The 18,387-nt window shown below is 35.7% G+C and overlaps 10 protein-coding genes across 10 annotated transcripts; 6 read left to right on the forward strand and 4 right to left on the reverse strand.

The window, feature by feature from the left end:
• Positions 1 to 159: 159 nt before the first annotated feature.
• On the forward strand, positions 160 to 2,139 carry RUP1 (Rup1p; the record flags this gene model as incomplete). The annotated part of the gene is made up of 1 exon (XM_003957493.1): positions 160 to 2,139. One exon carries the CDS (start codon positions 160 to 162, stop codon positions 2,137 to 2,139), a length of 1,980 nt encoding a protein of 659 aa, XP_003957542.1.
• A 580-nt stretch (positions 2,140 to 2,719) lies between these two features.
• Positions 2,720 to 6,046, reverse strand: RAD9 (chromatin-binding protein RAD9; the record flags this gene model as incomplete). The annotated part of the gene is made up of 1 exon (XM_003957494.1): positions 2,720 to 6,046. One exon carries the CDS (start codon positions 6,044 to 6,046, stop codon positions 2,720 to 2,722), a length of 3,327 nt encoding a protein of 1,108 aa, XP_003957543.1.
• Positions 6,047 to 6,386: 340 nt separating this feature from the next.
• Positions 6,387 to 7,616, reverse strand: SPR28 (septin SPR28; the record flags this gene model as incomplete). Its single annotated transcript, XM_003957495.1, has 1 exon — positions 6,387 to 7,616. The coding sequence occupies one exon, from the start codon at positions 7,614 to 7,616 to the stop codon at positions 6,387 to 6,389; it is 1,230 nt and encodes a 409-aa protein (XP_003957544.1).
• Positions 7,617 to 7,791: 175 nt separating this feature from the next.
• MFB1 (Mfb1p) lies at positions 7,792 to 8,748 on the reverse strand (the record flags this gene model as incomplete). Its single annotated transcript, XM_003957496.1, has 1 exon — positions 7,792 to 8,748. One exon carries the CDS (start codon positions 8,746 to 8,748, stop codon positions 7,792 to 7,794), a length of 957 nt encoding a protein of 318 aa, XP_003957545.1.
• Positions 8,749 to 9,463: 715 nt separating this feature from the next.
• On the forward strand, positions 9,464 to 10,381 carry KAFR0E02580 (uncharacterized protein; the record flags this gene model as incomplete). Its single annotated transcript, XM_003957497.1, has 1 exon — positions 9,464 to 10,381. One exon carries the CDS (start codon positions 9,464 to 9,466, stop codon positions 10,379 to 10,381), a length of 918 nt encoding a protein of 305 aa, XP_003957546.1.
• A 601-nt stretch (positions 10,382 to 10,982) lies between these two features.
• On the forward strand, positions 10,983 to 13,007 carry GTB1 (Gtb1p; the record flags this gene model as incomplete). Its single annotated transcript, XM_003957498.1, has 1 exon — positions 10,983 to 13,007. The coding sequence occupies one exon, from the start codon at positions 10,983 to 10,985 to the stop codon at positions 13,005 to 13,007; it is 2,025 nt and encodes a 674-aa protein (XP_003957547.1).
• Positions 13,008 to 13,350: 343 nt separating this feature from the next.
• KAFR0E02600 (uncharacterized protein) lies at positions 13,351 to 14,580 on the forward strand (the record flags this gene model as incomplete). The annotated part of the gene is made up of 1 exon (XM_003957499.1): positions 13,351 to 14,580. One exon carries the CDS (start codon positions 13,351 to 13,353, stop codon positions 14,578 to 14,580), a length of 1,230 nt encoding a protein of 409 aa, XP_003957548.1.
• Positions 14,581 to 14,753: 173 nt separating this feature from the next.
• On the forward strand, positions 14,754 to 15,554 carry KAFR0E02610 (uncharacterized protein; the record flags this gene model as incomplete). The annotated part of the gene is made up of 1 exon (XM_003957500.1): positions 14,754 to 15,554. One exon carries the CDS (start codon positions 14,754 to 14,756, stop codon positions 15,552 to 15,554), a length of 801 nt encoding a protein of 266 aa, XP_003957549.1.
• Positions 15,555 to 15,760: 206 nt separating this feature from the next.
• Positions 15,761 to 16,684, reverse strand: CCC1 (Ccc1p; the record flags this gene model as incomplete). The annotated part of the gene is made up of 1 exon (XM_003957501.1): positions 15,761 to 16,684. One exon carries the CDS (start codon positions 16,682 to 16,684, stop codon positions 15,761 to 15,763), a length of 924 nt encoding a protein of 307 aa, XP_003957550.1.
• Positions 16,685 to 17,587: 903 nt separating this feature from the next.
• On the forward strand, positions 17,588 to 18,256 carry ADK1 (adenylate kinase ADK1; the record flags this gene model as incomplete). The annotated part of the gene is made up of 1 exon (XM_003957502.1): positions 17,588 to 18,256. The coding sequence occupies one exon, from the start codon at positions 17,588 to 17,590 to the stop codon at positions 18,254 to 18,256; it is 669 nt and encodes a 222-aa protein (XP_003957551.1).
• Positions 18,257 to 18,387: the final 131 nt, after the last annotated feature.

An 18,387-nucleotide genomic window follows, 5' to 3' on the forward strand; every position in this document is an offset into this window, starting at 1 on the left:
CAAGTTCCGCTAGTATCAAGAACAATTACATTATCAAAAATAGAATCATATGGAGACGTTCGTGTTAGAGAATCAATCGTATGATATAAAACTAAACTCACTTTACCTCCATTGAGCGAATTTTACCTTTCTTTCTACATTTATAAACTGTTAGGAAACATGAACGGAGAAGAATCATCCTTGAATTCTTTATTAGAGATGGGAATATCAAAGAACGTTGCCATCGATGCTCTCCAGAAGTTTGATGGTAATCTAGAAGCAGCCATAAACTACATATTTTCCAATGATATGTCCATGGAATCTATTCAAACTCATCCACAGCCCAACAACAACCCATTTCTTGAGGAACACACAGTAGAATTAAGTGATTCTAAATTCAAACCAGGTGATCTGGACACTGTCATTACACCTCGTGCGGGAGGTGATGAGAAAGATCTGATTCAATTGAGTTCCTCTGATGAAGAAGAGGGCTCTCTTCAGAACCCTGATCAAACTGTGGCAGGAGAAACAGAGAAGGTTAATATACCAATCGACTCGCAGTCATCATCATATTCATCCTTTAGCACTTCTTTATCCAATGAAAATGAGCTGAGGATGTCTGAAAATACCTATAATAACCCACCGGAATATAGCACAGTACAACATTCTGAACGAAAAAGTGACATTGCTGACCCCACCATAGTATTGCCATTGCCACCCAATTCATTGATCGAGAACTATCTCGCCCTTTATGCCCTATCTATTGCCAACTTTTTTGCAATTGACTTTTTGAAACCAGACTTTAAGGATCTCAATTATAGAAAGGAGTGGTATAGGAGTTCAAGTATTGATGAGCCATTTTATAGGGTTAAGTTTAATAAGGCAGATGAAACAGAGAATGAAATCGTACCAGCAGCAGAACTTACGGAAACTGACCATCCACAACCAAAGTTGCTTTGGCAATTGCAGAAATTAATCGCAGTTGTCAATTCAGACTTATCTGAAAGAGCCTACGTTTCGGCAAAGATTTTCAATTCGTCATCAAATCAACAACTCCAAAGTAAATTGGGCGATGCCGAGCACCTTAATGAAGTGTTGCCATATTTCATAAAAGCGTTGGCTGTAGATTTGGAGTCATGTTATGGCGATAAATCTAGCGATATTAAGAAGCTTTTCATTTCAAGTGCATTTTACAAACCCTCACAGAATGAACCACTTCAAGAAACCTACTTATCATTTTTTCACTTTTTACCTGAAGAATATGATACCAATTTGTATAAAATGTTTAACGTCTTACTAATCCCAGATGAAGATGATGAAGAAAGTGGTGAAAGTGATGAGGATCAGCCAGATAATTCTCTGAATATCATTTCACCATTTTTGACTATTGTGTTCAATGAAATGGATGAATCTACTGATGATAATATGACAACGTCTGCATCTTTTCAAGGCGTGGATATTCCATTTGAATTTTATCCTCAACTATACACTAAAAAGTGCAAGGACGAGTTAATCAAGCATATTCTTTCTAAACGGAAAGAGTCAAAATCGAAACTCAAGGTCATTTTACAGGAAATAAATGCCCTAAAGAGTTATCATGGCAAAGATATACTGATGTTTTTGAATAGTACTATTGACTTTTTGCAGAAAGATTCTAATGCAGAAAGTACCGATCATTTAGAAGTCGCTCAAGAATTAAATGATTTACGTGCACAAATCAATGGAAGAAAAGCTGGATTAAAGGACGAATATAAGGAACTTTCACAAAAATTGCACAATGAATGGAATTTGTCATACCCAGATTTACACATTATTCAAACTGCTAAAACGTTAGGATTAATTGACACCCCCTACTTATTAACAACGGTAGTAATATCACCATATTTTTACTTCATGAGAGACAGAAAAAAAGTGGATCAGTGGTGTTTGGTTCAATCTAATGGACTAGGCACAGATTTTCACATAACTAACTTTTTAGATAAAGAAAACGTAAGTACTACCATTAAACAATACACAAAGGTACCAAATGAATCTCCTTTAATGTTTATTTATTGCAAAGAGAATTATATTGCCAGCCAGGATGATATATGGAAACTAATCGAGGAGAACGAGGGTTGTAGTAGTTTTATTAAGGCGGATCAGCTACATCTCACTTCTTAACAAGTTGACTAATTTGTTTTTTCTATACAGCGTAATATCAATTGAGAAATGTTCACAGTTATATTAGTCACAATCTAATTGTTGGCACCCTTTCCATTTCTCTAGATCGACTAAAATATATTGGATGATTGGAGGACAGCGGAATATTTTTTATTCTTTTGCAATGGCTGAGTTACGCGACAGTTGTTTCGAATTCTGGAAGCTGTTGATACACGAAACAAAGCGCCCCGTAAATAGAGTGTCATCCCCAATCTCTACAAGTTTATCAACCTGAGAAACTATGTGAAATTTCCTAGTTTTGGTATTAAGTGTGGTCTATTTTCCATTAAGTAGAATCTTACACAAGGCAGATACAATATTGTGCCGGGATCTCCCGAATAGAATACACCAATCAACCTTTTGTTTCAATGTATTGATGTCACACATAATATTGAGAGTTATCAATCGGTTGAAAAAGTTAAATTTAGTGGATATTAAATAATATGATATATAATACATGCTTCGATATATGCAATAGAATGTTTAGTGGACATATGTCCTTGTAGATGGAATTCTTCATTTGAGTTTTGTGTTAGATGGTCTAGTCAAAACCAGAAGACTCACTGATGATGGATTGTATTAACCATTCTTTCGATTCAACTTCGAAAGAAACTCTAGTTGGTGGAAATGATGATAATAATTCCTCCTTTACTTCCCTGCAGCGTCTAAGATTATTTGACTCCTCATAATTTAAATAGATTAATAGCTTATTCTGAGTCTGTTCACAAAGTCTGAGTAGTTTTTCTATAACATTTGAGTCTTTTATAAGCTCGTCTAAGTTCGATATTTGACAAATCTTTCCCACTCCTAAAGATGCGAAACAAAACTTCAAAAAATTATCTAAAGATGACGAACCACACAAAACAACAAAATACCCAACTAGAGATGTTGTTACACAATTCAACTGTGAGCTCAACTTGTACCCATTTAATAAGTTTCTATAAAAGTTGAAGATATTATTTGACTTTAGTACCGCAGTTTTCTTTTTTCCATCCGAACCAAGTCTAATGCTTTCACCTGAAGGTAAAAGATACTGGTAAATTGAATCAGAAAGAAATTTATTTTTAGTGTAGCAATCCTCGATGAATTTCCAATGTAATGTTGGCCAACCCAAGGCTAATGCCTCTATATACTTAACGCTCCTAGAGTACTTTTTGCTGATGACGCAGGCAAAGTTATAAGTTGAATAGTCTTTATCACCCATGAAGGCCAATTTCAGTGAGTAGATATTCAACTTCTGAAAATGATGTATAAGCTCGCAGTTTGTCTCAAAAAGACTACTCAGGTCTTCCTCTATCACATCGCCACCAAGAGATTTTATCATCTCACTTAATTTATTTTTATTTTCTGACACAGTAGTTAAAACAAACAGGCATTTAGCAAAGACTTCACGTTTCTCGGTAGTAGGGATAATGGGTTTGGGAGAACTACTGTTTTTCAGCGTTATAGAGCCAGAAGGTTCTGCCAATAATTTTGAAGGCGTTTTTGTTCTTTCTTGCATATGTGACAAAGCAAGATCTGCAGCTTCGTCCTCCCCCTCCTTCTTAAGCGCTTGGTCATCTATGGTATTCCTAGCGTAGTGCGTGTTGGTCAAACCATTTTCATTCTCTTCATAAAGCTTCTTTTGTGGAGATTGATAAGTGGTTTTTCTTCCTCTAATTGGTTGTCTCAAGTATTCGTTTGCTCTTTTCTTATTGAATTGATTCTCTTCATCTAAAATAATGTGAGAACGTTTTATCCATTCTGATGGTTCCAAACAAATACTAGATAATGGTTTTATGAAAACTTTCTTTTGCAATGTACCATTGGCATTTTTCTTTCTTAAATGCACTGTATCATATCCTCTTATACACCTTATAATGAAAGGTTCGTGCGTTTGACATTCAAGTGCAATAACTTCATAATCGTATCCACTGAGGCTAACAACATCGCCGACTTTAATATCCAAATTGTATATATCATCGACTTTTGAATTTGACTCGCCTGTTTCAAATAAGACACGGCACGTACTTCGATCTTTTTCTAAAATAGATAATAGTAATGCAGGATAGTACTTTAAATCCAGATTGTATTGACACCATATCGCGTCTTCAAAAATAATTTCATTTTTGGAGATGTAATCTTCATCTGTATATCTTATTTCATTGGGAAACTTTGGCTGGTCTGCACCATTTTCTGGCTCCTTTTTTACAATATTGTTTGTTCCCTCTTCTTCGTTATCACTAAGTTGAAGAGTACCAAAAGTTCTTTTCGTGAGCCGTTTATTAATTACAATCTTTTGTGAGTCGTCGGCCTCCATATCTACATCTGGCAGCTCCTGTGTTGCATCAATGTCGCTCGCTATTGCTGAATCATTTTCATCGGTCATTTCGTTGGAAGAATCACTTATCGGATGCAATTTAGGTTTACCAGAAACTTGCAGATAAACACGATTGCCAGAATCATAGGTTCGACCTGCAGGGGTTGGAGAAGATGTGTCCTTATTGAATAAGATGTCAGGCAGAGTTTGTGAAGCCGGGGAGGTTTCTTTTTCATCTACAATTGCGGTACTATTTAAAGGCTTTTCAGTTAAGAACAACTTCGGATCGTTTTTGACTTGTCGATATTCAGGAGACGTTATTATTTGAGAGTTCAAAATTTCCTTATTCATACTTTGATTCAAAAGTGGTTGTGTGTTCATTAAATTGACAGATTGAGTAACTTGTTCAGTTTTTACTCTCTCTTCTAAAGATTCATGTGCGGGTATGCTAAGAATTGGTTGGGTTGAGTCCATGTCGTTTGAAGAATGTTGTATTTCTTGTGTCTTGGACGAATTTATTACCTGGGTAGATTTATTACTTCCTATTCCTGTCAAATCATCTTCAGGCCGAAAAATCCACTTGGTAGTTATACTTCCATCCGTAGTATTATTGACAAATGAGTAATCAAAAGGTGTCTCATTGCTTCCATGAGATAAATCCCCTTCATAATCTCTTGCACCTAAAAAGTTTGGTGGGTCGTTAATAGATCTATGAACACTGACCTTTCGGAAATTTGTTTCTTTGTTCATCTCGGTACTAAGCTCCTTATTTTCTTCGAAACTACTATCAATATCCTCCTTCTTAGATTCCCCGCCTGGAACGTCCCTATAATTACCTAGATTTTTAGCATCTAGGTTACCTGTTCTCACTACTGATGTAGTTGATAGCAAGACCTCGGGGCTCTCTTGAAATAAGCCATTGCTATGACCTTTATATGAATATTCTGAAGCTTTTTGACCGATTTTCTCTGAAGATGACGCATTCGACCGCATGATATCCGCCCTGGCAGAAGCATTCAATTCTCTCGATACAAACGTTTCGTCAATGTTGTTATTATCCAAAATTGTATCATATTGGAAAGATGTGTTACTTGCATTGTCCTCCATTGCAGGCTCATCCTCCTGAGAATGGCGAGAGTTATCAGGTTCATTTTCTGACTCTGCCAGCTTATGAGGCAATCCCTGTATTCTTTCATTTGGAGGTGTATCTTCAATATCAGCATTTTGGAATTTAGTCATCAAATTTTGTTTACCTGGAGATTTATTATTTTTAAAGAAATTGGCTATCTTATTTAAATCTGGGGTCCTCCTATTGTACATTTCTTGAATATTATCGCTTATGGCCGAATCAGATTGTATATCAACAGCATGATCCTTTAAGCTCTGTTGAAAAATATCTTCTGTACTCATAAACTTAACTGGATTAGTCTTCTTGCTGTTTCCCTGTAGTCCACCACCCTTAATAGAATTGTGTACAGCATTCCGTCTTGTTACTTGCTCAGCCTTTGGAGTCTGCTGAATGACCAAATCCGTCGCCTCTCCTGGCGACTGATCTAAAGCATCAGGCATACGTAGACTTAATATCTGAGAGAACTCTTGTCCCTTTACACGTTTGTTAACGATAAGCAAGCTTAAACTGTATCAATCATATCTGATATTATTATATATGGAATTTTTCAGTTTTTGACATCAAATGAATCCGCTCGCATTGAAAGTGTAGTAGCCGGACCTCACTAACTTCGATGGCATGAAACATAACACATTTGCCATTTAGATCCCATTCACTATGGCTAGAGGATAGGTGAGGTTGAATTACTTGGGAGGAATGGCGCTGAAGTGGAAATACAGAATCTAAAAGATTGAAAGATTCGATCATAGCTATATCATTTATTACATAAAATATTATAAACTATTGTAATATACTGACTTTTGTCGTTGGAGAAGAGTCCTGTGAAGTGTTTTGTATCATTTTTTCTAAATCACCTATCTTCTTCTGATATGCTTCAATTATTTTGTTCTTTTCCTTCAATTCTCTATAAAAAACTTCATCGTCAGTGACTTCATTACAATTGTTCGTTTCATTTAAGTGATGTTTTGGTTTATTTTCTTTAAATGTATCCAGAACATCAGAAATTGCAGCTTGTTCAGAAATGGGGAGTTTCTTAGCAGGGTTTGGCGTGTTTTCAGATTGTTTTTTCAGTAATTTTCTTGTACGATACTCCTCATATAGTACTTCATTCGTAATATCTTTCAAGTCTTGTAAATGACTCTCTAATAAGATAGTCTTCAAAATAATAAAATCAGAATATCGATAGTCCTCAATATCAACTGCTCCCCAACCATAATTTCGGACAAGTTTGTTAGATTTTTCATCACAGTTATCACCACATATAATAGAAAATGGCAAAAGGTCTTCAATAGGGGGGTTCTCGGCGGACTTATCATTACCTGGATTGATTAAATCATTTGAATACTCATCTTCGTTGAATTTAAACATATTGATGTTGTGTTTTTCCAAATCTTGTTTGATCTTCGATTTTAAATATTTTAATTCTGAATCATTGAATCTGTCAGCTTTATTGATTACGACAAACAAATTGACCAGATGGTGAATTTCTTTGAGGATATCGATATCCAGTTCACCAAGTTCCTTGTCGACAAAATATAAACATACGTGAATTCTGGAGTCGTTCAACCCAAATTTGAAACTTTCATTTCTTTGAATTTTGATTTCATTTTCTAGATATAAATCGAATTTCTCTTGAATGAAAACTTTAATTCTCTTAGGAGTATTGCTATTATTCAATTGATTCATTATATCAGTTTTGGTAATATTCAACGAAATGGGTGAAACATCGGGAGAAGTACTTAAATATATGGATTCCATTTGAAAATTTAGTGGTTGTTCCAAATGAGTATATGAAGGGTCAATTTCGTTCTTTTCATTTGTCGAAAACTCATTGTCGACAGGAGTATTGATATTATTTGAAGTCGTGCTGTTATTAATGTTATTACTATTACTTACTAAATTACGTAAAAAAGTTGTCTTTCCTGCGCCTGAACGACCTAATAAGAATAGATTCAATTGAGTTGTCTTTTTAGCCACTTTTCGGCGCCTGATTTCTTCACTGTTTAGCATTCTTCCTCCTAAGATATTGTCCATCAGTTATAAAAGGCTGGTCAGGCGTTGTTGCCAATGACTCTCTATTTTTATAGACAATTACTTGACTGACTTGGGGACTCATCGATTATGACACACAAAAAAAAAAAATTCACATACACATACGTTGACGGTACTAATAATTAACAGTCTATTACAATTTTTTGTACGAGATCTTATTATCTGGTGTCACTATAACCTGCAATCTACCTCTACCATGATTCAAAGTTCCAGAGTTCACACTGACACCTTTAGAGGCATTAATTTGCATGATGTTCTTTTCATACATTTTCACTTTATTTTTCAATCTTTGGTTTTCACTATTCTTGCCTAGATTCTCAGTTGAATCATTTGAATTTATTCTTTGGACTTCTTTCAAATATTTTTGCGATATATCTCTAGGATTACTTGATTTTGGTAAAATATTTTCATCAAGTAGGACAAGATCGTTAGAACTTACTCTTCTTTTCAATTTCTCTGATGTCAAGACTTCGTTATCCTTGAGTATTAGTTTTTCAAAAAATTTCTTCTTATCTTTAACCTTTTTTGAATCTCTAAGTTTTAATATAGAATCTGTGCTTGATTCCCTGTCTTTATGTTCTTCCGATGCAATTATACTATTGAACGTGTCGTCATTTGAAAGATCCCATTCATTATCAGAAAATATTGAATTTGGAGAAGATCTAGAGGCATTCGAAAGAGTTGGCGACACTGGATGAAGTTCATTTTTATGTAATAGATGTTTATTCTTTACAGGCGTCGAAAGTGACTCACTAATCAATGTAATATTATCATATTCTTCGTCATCCTCTTTCGAACTGTGTTTAATATTTTTGATGTTATTTAAATAGCTTATCACCGACTTTGATATCGTACCATCCTGCTCAGTACTCATCCAAAGAAGCTTATTTTTATTCAATAAACTAGCACTATGATTGAACAGCATACTAGATATGGACGATGCATTAGTACCTTTGTATTGACTTAACAATAACTTGAAGTATATGCATGATTGACTTAAGCTGTAGAGATCTTCGGCATTTGAATATAGGAATATTCTTTGTAAAACAGTAATAGGCAGCTCCGTTAGGTTTTTGGCTATAAGTGCCATGATTTATACTCTTCGGTTAAATTAAGACTGGTGTTAATGAAGGGGACTGATGGTATGAAGTCTGAAGTAAGCACAATATAGAATTGTTTTTATTCAAGATTTACAAGATTTGATTGTCAAAATATCCCAAGTTCTGCCCTTTCAAGTTCTACCCTCGGCTTCCTTCTTTGTTATGTTTAGAAATCTTATGTGTACGATTTTCCCTTTTAGAGCAAAAATGATAACAAAAAAAATATAGCTAATGGTCACGTGCTTGAGTGATACCATTGCGACGGAAGATGGACTGGCGATGAGCAACACCCTGGGGTTCATGTTAGTTGGCCGTAACTGGATGCTGCATACCAAGGATTACTTTATATGGTGGGCCTTTGTTTGTGGGTGGTTATTTTCAAGTGGAAGGGTCTGAGGTTTTATTGCTGACTCCGAGGTGACGACAGTTTGCAATTTTGCTGACAGGTTCTCTCTGTTTCTAAATACAAAACAGGCCCTCAAGCCTGTCTGTATACTTGGCTTCTGAGGCGGAATTGCTGTTAGTAGGGTAAATACTGCCTTCTAAAGAGATTTTTTTACTGACTTTACGACCAAGAATCTGAGAAGTTACTGCTGGAATGGCCTGGTTCCATGAAACATATATAAACAATCAAATATTCATGCTTGATAGTGTATAATTCTTGTTCTCTCATAAGACCACAAAAACAAACTACTATCCATAAATATGTCAACCTGCAAGAATTCTCAAACAAAAAATGAAGCATGCAATTGTATCCAATGCACATGTAACTATCTCGCTGAAGAACTTACCAAGCTACTAATTCAAGGTTGTGCTTGTAATTGTGGTTCTTTTGAAGGACTTGCATCGGAAGAAGGATGTTGTTCGCATTCAAGATACAATCAATCCTCTGAAAAGGTTCTGAACTTGAAACACTCTGAAGACTGCAAGTGTCAAGAGACAGGGCGTACATGCACTAAATGTCATTGCCCTGACAGTAGATTCAAGGATGGTAACACTGAAAGTTGTAAGATACCCGTTACTGAAATTAAAAAAGGTGGATGCTCAAATTGTGATTGTTCTCAAATTAATATCAATAACAACTACCATTCAAATTATGACAATAGAAATGGCAAACACGTGGACTGTAACGGTTCACAATGTGAATGTGACACTAGGACCACTTCCAGATGTATTTGTTGCAGTAACCCCAAAACGAAAAAGTGCGGATGCACCGGCTGTAAGTGCTTCGATTGCAGATGTGTTCACTGTTTCAAGGGCCAATGTCACTGTTTTGATTGTAAGTGCTCCGACTGCAAATGCTCCGATTGTAAGTGCTCCGACTGCGGATGTGTTCACTGTTTCAACAGCCAATCTCGCTGTTCTGACTGCAAATGCTCCCACTGCAAGTGCTCCGATTGTAAGTGTTCCGACTGCAAATCTAGCCACTGCTCTAATAACCAATGTCACTGTCCTGACTGCAAGTATACCCATCACTATAATACTCATTGCCGGTGTGTTGTTTGCAGATGCAGTCATTGCGAATGTTCCAGTTGCATTTGTAACGAAGAAAAACGTCCTATTCCAAGATTTAGACCTACTAACTGCAGATGTTCAAACTTTAGTTGTACAAACTATGAATGATCTCCACGCGTTTGCAACAACTGTCATAAATACGGGAGTCCTTGTTTCGAAGTCCCAAATTGAATCTGTTCTCAATTACATTGTTTCAACCAACATTTTCACAGCAAACGATATTTTTCCTATGCTTTTCATTTTTTAAGTTCGTTTCAATATAAATATATACATGTGTTTCGTTTCTCATAATACAACTTTTAGTTCTTCCATAGACTCATTGCACAGTTTTGCTGAAAGTTATTGTACTGTAGAGGTATTCTATAAGTAGCAGCTCTATTCGACAACTCCTTGGCGAGGTTTCATATAATGCAACTCGATGAAATATTTTTTAAACCTAATATCTTATCCTCTGAGGTTTCTCATGTTTCGTTCATACAGAAATATAACGAATCTAAATATTACCAATTAACATACACCAGAGATTATAAACTCCTTAAATACAATCATAAGTGTAGTATAATTCAGCGCATCTCTTATAATTCACTATACATTATCATTCCGTAACTCTCTTTTTCTAACATCGTTGAAATAAGTATCTCAATTTTTCAATAGTCGATTGACGTATGGAAAATGGACAACAAAGGAGAATAGCATCACACTGGTGAAGATGAAGGCTATCACATTGCTGCTTACTGCATCCTCGGTGTCTACTTTAGGGCTTGTGGAAGCTACCTTACCAAAAGTAAGAGGCGTCCCACCAAGTAAGCAACATTTGTATGAGCCAAGCTCCAATGGAACGTGGAAATGCTTGAATAGTCAAGATATAGTTCTCAATTATAGTCAGATCAATGATGGCATATGTGACTGTCCTGATGGTTCAGATGAACCAGGTACTGCCGCATGTGTAGATACCTTAGAGTCACAATTATTTTACTGTGAAAATGAAGGTTTCATTCCTCGATTTATTCGAGGTACATTTGTAGATGATGGAATATGTGACTGTTGCGATTGCTCTGATGAAAGTAATTTACATGGTAATACCTGTGGAACCCTTCGTGAGGTCTTTGAAGACATCGTACAAACAGAATTAAAGAAATTTGAAGAAGGAAAAGTAGAATTAATTCAATTAATGAAAACCTATGGTATTGACATTTCTGATAAAGAAAATGATGAATTGGTAAGCAAAAGAAACCGTGATGTTGAAATGGCAGTCTTGAAAGATGATATTGACCATTTAAAACGTGAACAACTCAGAAATGAGATGATTTTAGATCAAGAAAGGGAAAATCTTCTAAATAGGTTGCAAATGGAAAATCCAATACTTTATCAATTTGAAAATATTGATATGACATTAATTTTAAATACGTTGAAAGAATACTACCACAAAATTGCGAAAATCAGTGATGCGTACACTGATTTGACAGAAGTATTAATTGCGTTATCTAAAACTTATACTAGAAGTCTAAATGATAAAGTTGTGAATGAGAACGTCAAAATTTTTGAACAAAAATTCTATTCTCGTGAATTAGAAAAGATTGCAGCAAATGGTAAAGTTGATCTGGAGCAATTAGATCAATTGATAGTTTATTTTACTGATGAGTTACCTAATATATTTTGGGAGCGTAAATTTGACAAGCCAGCTGAATATGTCCAAAATAAGGTAAAATTTGTTTACGCATTAATTGATGGTAAAGTAGTTTATACGGAGACTCTGAAGAATCTGATTAATATATTTTCCAAGAATATGGAAGATATCAGTGAAAATTATAATGTGAATTTCCAAGACAGTGGTGTTATTTCCGCCGTCAATGCTTACAGAGAATATTCATCAAAATATGACGCCACATTGAAAAGGGCAGCACTAGAGTTACCATCCAATTTCGTACAAGAGATGGAGAAATTGGTGAATTTGGTTGAGTCTCATGCGGAAACCTTAATCCCTGAAAAGACAGAAGAGGAAGTAGGTCAATTCAATAAGATTCTTGGTTACGTCAATAAATTTGGATCAACAAAGTTAGAATCATTGAGGGAACAGACCAACGCTCACAGGATGGAGGTAGAAAACTTACAAAAGCAGATTGATTCAAAAATGAATAAATATGATCAATTATTGAATGCTTCAAAAGAGGAAAACATCGGTGGAACTTCACAAGAGGATATGATTCCCTTAGAACAAATTAATGAATTATTGGAAAAGATGGGTGATTCATTCAAAATTGGACAATTATTGGATAATTACAGATATGAAATTTCATTGAATACCCAAGACAATAATGGTGACATATATCAGAGAGAAGATAGGACGAATGGAAACAGTGTCAAGATTGGTCATTTGAAAAGTGTATCGTTTGACAAAAGATACAATCTGCATAAATTTATAGACGACGTAAGGTTAAAATATTCTGGAGACAACATTATTCAGCATTTAACCAGTGATGAAGCCACACTTGGTGACCACAGTTACTTATTTGGTAACTTACAAGATATCAATAATGGCCTTGTTTTCGAATATGTTAATGGAGATAAATGCTGGAATGGACCATACAGAAGTGCAAAAGTGTCTATTAAATGTGCAAAAGATTTTGAAATTTTTAACGTGCATGAAATTACAAAATGCAACTATTTAATCGATGCCGCTGGTCCTATCGGCTGTAATGTCAATTTCAAATACATGCCTCATGAAACACGTTAAGGTCATAAATGCAGGACATCAGGTGGTATAAGAGCAAATTAATACGTTCCAAACTGAACTATATGAGACGTTAGATCTGCATTATTTCGGAACATTTCAATCGGAAAAACGAACTATCAAGGCAGTCCGCGCATAATAGAAAAATCGAGAAATAAACGGAAAATTGTGCATTGAAGCGATGGATGATCCGTTTAAACAATGGTATGGGGATTTTTATTGCTTGAATTGATTATATAATTGCATTTTATTTTTTATATAAAAAAATGTGCATTTCCAATCTTGTTTGTGAGACAGACGTATTAGATTGTTAATTGAATATTAAAGGAGAATAGGTCAAATTGCAATGTCAGGTAAAACAGGGGATAAAGTGAGTTTTATTCCTGTGGAGGTAGTTGATCCTAAAGAATTTAAAGATTCAAATAGTTATAAGATAATTGATAATATCAAAGAGTTGTCCTGGAATTTACCACTGCATCTTTCGAAGACGAATAAGAAGCATAGGCTTTTATCCGGGATTAAATCAATGAACTCCAAGCTTGAGACACAAACTGTATATTTCATTGATCTAAATTCAAAGATATCTGGTTTTATTCAGATACTATATTCTAATGTAATGAATGGCTTCTATAAAGGATTCCAACTGAATTTCAAGTTTTTCAGTTGTGATAAAGATGTTAATCAAGAGTTTGAAATTTGGGAAAGTTTCAAGATAGACAATGTAGAATTCATAAAGAAACATGATGATCTTTACATGGGCGCCGTCGGCAACGGGATATCTTTCAAATTTCATCATGGTAACGACGATCATTATATGGGTACATTGCGTATCAAAACAAATTTACGAGATAGGAACATCCGTTTTGATTTACATGTAGATTTGGGTGACGGATTTATAATAAATCCCAATGGAAGTAGCATATATTTGACTAAACCAGTTTCCATTGATAATATTGATACGATAGACAAATCCGTGGTAAAAGGATACATGAGGCACTTATTTGTGCCGAAAGGTAAGATAAATGGTACCATAGAGTACGAGAAGGATAAGATTAAAAAAACGATTGAATTGAATGAAATTCCAATTGCATATCTGGACGCAGTGCAAGGATTACTTCCAAGTAAAGCCGCCAAGAGATGGAATTTTATGTTTTTCAAGAGTGCGAATTATACAATATTGGTGATTGAATATCAGACTACACCGGAATATGATAATCAAAAGATCACAATGTGGTCTATTTTACATAAGGATGAGATTATATCCATCGGATCTCAAGTTGATAATGATGAAGTAGTGAAATTCAAACAGACACAGCTTGACAGCACGAACGGATGGCGTTATCCAACAGCCATGTCATTCAATTTCCGCAAGAGTGACACAGAAACATACAAATTGAAGCTTAGCAAGATGAATCTGGTTAACAGATACGACATTTTAGGAGAATTGCCCTCGATCATCAGAAAGCTAGCATCGGGCATAGCCAATATCAAGCCATTCCTTTACCAATACTGCCAAGCTGCACGATTCATGGAAGAAGATGGCATCTGCATTGCAGAATCCACTTTTATTAGTTGAAGCGTTAATTCCATTAGAAGGGTGAAAGTCCGACGGGATATTCTTCTTTCTTTTCGATGTGAAAAATCAAAAAAAAAAAACAAAAATTTTTCACTTTGTTTAATGAAATCAATATATATCTGACAAGTAATACATAATATAACATAAGAGTAATTTGCTATTAACAAGTCGAGATGAGTATGCTAGTGGAAAGTGCGGTCGACACGTTGCCGGAGAGAAGTGATTCTGAGGAAACGGAGGACGAACTTATCAATAGGACTGTGAAGAAACCAAGGAGGAAGTACAATCGGAAAAGAGCCAAAAATGGGGTCAACAGTTTTAATTTACATTTTGCACATAATGGGAGTGGAAATTATAGTTGTCCGAAGTTGATGGAATGGCAGATAATCAAGAGTAAACCTTACCATATAATTAATGGGATCACTACGAATTCGATTAATGAGGAGCCCGTTAGTTATGGTAAGGAATTTATGGAACCCAACAATGTTGATAGTTTTAGAAGCAATAGTATAGAGTCTGATACGTTGTTTAGGGAGTTTGTGAATTTTGAAGATGGTGGTTTGAAGACAGAGAAAAGACAATCATTTTTAAAGAAAGAGAAGATACGGTCCAGACAAAGAAGTAAAGAGAGATTAACGAAAAAAGCTTATTATAGTGGATATTACTACGATGGAGAAGAAGATGATGAGGATCCCAATCAAATTATTACTTTTAGTAGGCGAGATAATGATGTTTTCCAAAATTTTCATGCCGATGAATCGGAAGAATTACCTGATCAACTAACGATTATTAATAGTGGTAATAATGATGATTGTTTAGTGAGTAATGATGCATTGAGTGATGAGTATGAGGTGACTACAGAAATTCACATGAATCTTGAAGAGTATAGAATGAATTGGGGAGATATTGAAGTGGAAGATTATGATGAAATTAATCATGGGAATTTTGCCAGTATTGGTATATCGTGGGTATGATAATTGGGGGAGATTAATATAGAATATATTCTTATTTTTAAATAACAATAAATAATGAAATTACGGAATAAATAAATAGTTCATAATAATAAAAGGAAGAAGGTAAAATATAGAAAAAATATAATTTTGTTGTATACTTATGCGGATATGATGCTATGCTTTGTGACTGGACTTTAAATTTTATCACGGAAAGGAGGAAAAGTGGTTCAACCTAGTAATTTTACGAAAAACCATGCTGCTCCTGCAGCTACACCACCTACAGCTACCATTTGGAAACCTTCTAAAATCTTTTGATGAGTATTAACGCTATCACCCATTGATATTTGGGCTTTAAAATAACCGAAGAGGAATAAAGTTATTGCCATTACGATGATTGAGAAAATGAGACCCGTTCCTACTTCATCTACGAAGAAGTAAGGTATTAATGGAACAAATCCACCCATGAGATAACCACCACCAATTGTTATGGCACTTGTCAACTGCCTATTTTCAGCAGGTTCATCAAGTTGTCTGCCGTATCTAATAATGAAATCTAGCATAACATCTGGATAATTTTGTAAATCTCTGATGAATGATACTATGGTAGCATCACTAAAATTTGGATTAATATCTAATAAAATATCTTCAACTTCATGATTCACAAGGGTTGAATCCTCATAAAACTTTTTCTTTTCAGTTTTCACTTCAGCTTTATAATAATCTAATTCAGATTTGGCCCCTAGATAACCACCCAATCCCATCGATATGGCACCTGATATCAATTCAGCGAAGCCACCAGTGATGACCAATTTAGAATCACCTAGAGACGATAGACCAGCAGTCAATGCGAATGGAACAGTTAAGCCGTCACTGAGACCTATGATCAAATCACTGAGAACACGAGGGTCGACGTTTCCAAAGAAGCTTTCATTTTCATTATGATTATGATTATGATAATTTGATGCAGATTCCACGTCATTATTCGTACCAGAACCGTAATCTGTTGTGTTTGTATTGTTGTCGTTCGTAGCACGTAGCAGAGGTGAAGAAGAGTTGTTTCTTTTATTTGAGCGTGTACTTATATCAGAGTTACTACCATTTCTGCCTCCTAGCAATGAGGAAACGACGTTCTTTATCGCTACGACTGACATTCTATAATAATAGTATTATATGGAAGCTGAGAGTAGGGAATGAATAAACAGAATATAATAGAGTAAACTAGTTGAAGATTAACAGGATTTACAGTACTGATAGGATCTGTCCTTTTATAAAGGAAACTAGGTAATTAATAATCTCTCTCTCTTTTTTTTTTTTTTTTTTTTCAATATTGGAAGCTTCGAAGGACATATATGAGAATATTTCAAACAAAGAAAAATTCTTTTTTTTCTCCGTGCGGACAGAGAGTGATCGAACGGATTTAAGCAGCCAATAGATTCAGTAGTCGTCCGTGTACATTAGTAATGGTCAGCGCGAATTTTCGAATGTGATTGGACAGAGCGTTGCGAAAACCAAAACGGGTCTGTTTTTTTTGTCGTTTTTTACCCCTTCGCGCAGGACGCTAGAAGTGCTGGGACATTACTAATGTACATGGACCGGTAGACGCGCTCATTGGCTGAACACGCCTGGCGGCCATTTGTCACAGCTTCAGAGTGGGTTGCCCGAATTTTCCCTCGTGAAGGTCACGTGATTGTAGCGGGTCTCGCACGTGACCATTCGCAACCGCACGCGCCGCTTGTGCTTCTTCTTCTTCTTCATGCACAGGACACCGTGTGTCAGGAAGAAAAACAACGGCGGGTCTGGTTGTGCTGCTGTGCCATGCGATGGTGATTATTCGACACAACACGTATGGTTTCCATCTGGAAGAGTAAGCCGTCAGATTAAAGGCCCACCACCACCGTTATTGCCAATCAACAGCATGCAACAACCGCCGACTCGTTCCAATGCGAGAGAAAATTTCAAGAAATTTTTCATTTATAAAGAAGACGAAAAAAAAATTGCATACGTATTGAATAACTTCTTTATTGGAAAATTCTCAATCAAACAATCAATCAATTATGGCTTCTACCCCCTCCCAACCATTGAGAATGATCCTTATCGGACCTCCAGGTGCCGGTAAAGGTACGCAAGCTCCAAACTTGGTCGAAAAATTCGATGCTGCTCATTTAGCTACCGGTGACATGTTAAGATCACAAATCGCCAAAGGTACAGCTTTAGGTGTTGCTGCTAAGGAAATCATGGACAATGGTGGTCTTGTCTCCGACGATATCATGGTCGGTATGATCAAGGACGAATTGACCAACAATCCAGCTTGTAAGAATGGCTTCATTCTTGATGGTTTCCCAAGAACAATTCCACAAGCTGAAAAATTAGACCAAATGTTAAAGGAACAAGGTACTCCTTTACAAGCCGCCATTGAATTGAAAGTTGACGACGACTTATTAGTCGCTAGAATCACCGGTAGATTGATCCATCAAGCCTCTGGTAGATCTTACCACAAACTTTTCAACCCACCAAAGGTTCCAATGACTGATGACGTCACTGGTGAACCATTGGTTCAAAGATCGGATGATAACGAAGAATCTTTAAAGAAAAGATTGACCGCTTACCACGACCAAACTGAACCAATCGTTGACTTCTACAAGAAAACTGGTATCTGGTCCGGTGTCGATGCTTCTCAACAACCTGCTACAGTTTGGGAAGATATCTTAAAGGCCCTCAACTAAGCAAATGGCCCCAGTAACGACAAAAAAATAAATAATTATTCTACGCATCTCTCCCAAACTTTATATACGATCTTAAATATGATATACAGACAACTTAATCAAAGCGTTGCTCACTTTATAGTAATGGCAGC

This window comes from Kazachstania africana, chromosome 5, assembly GCF_000304475.1.
Source record: "Kazachstania africana CBS 2517 chromosome 5, complete genome".
NCBI classification, from domain to species: Eukaryota; Fungi; Ascomycota; class Saccharomycetes; order Saccharomycetales; family Saccharomycetaceae; genus Kazachstania; species Kazachstania africana.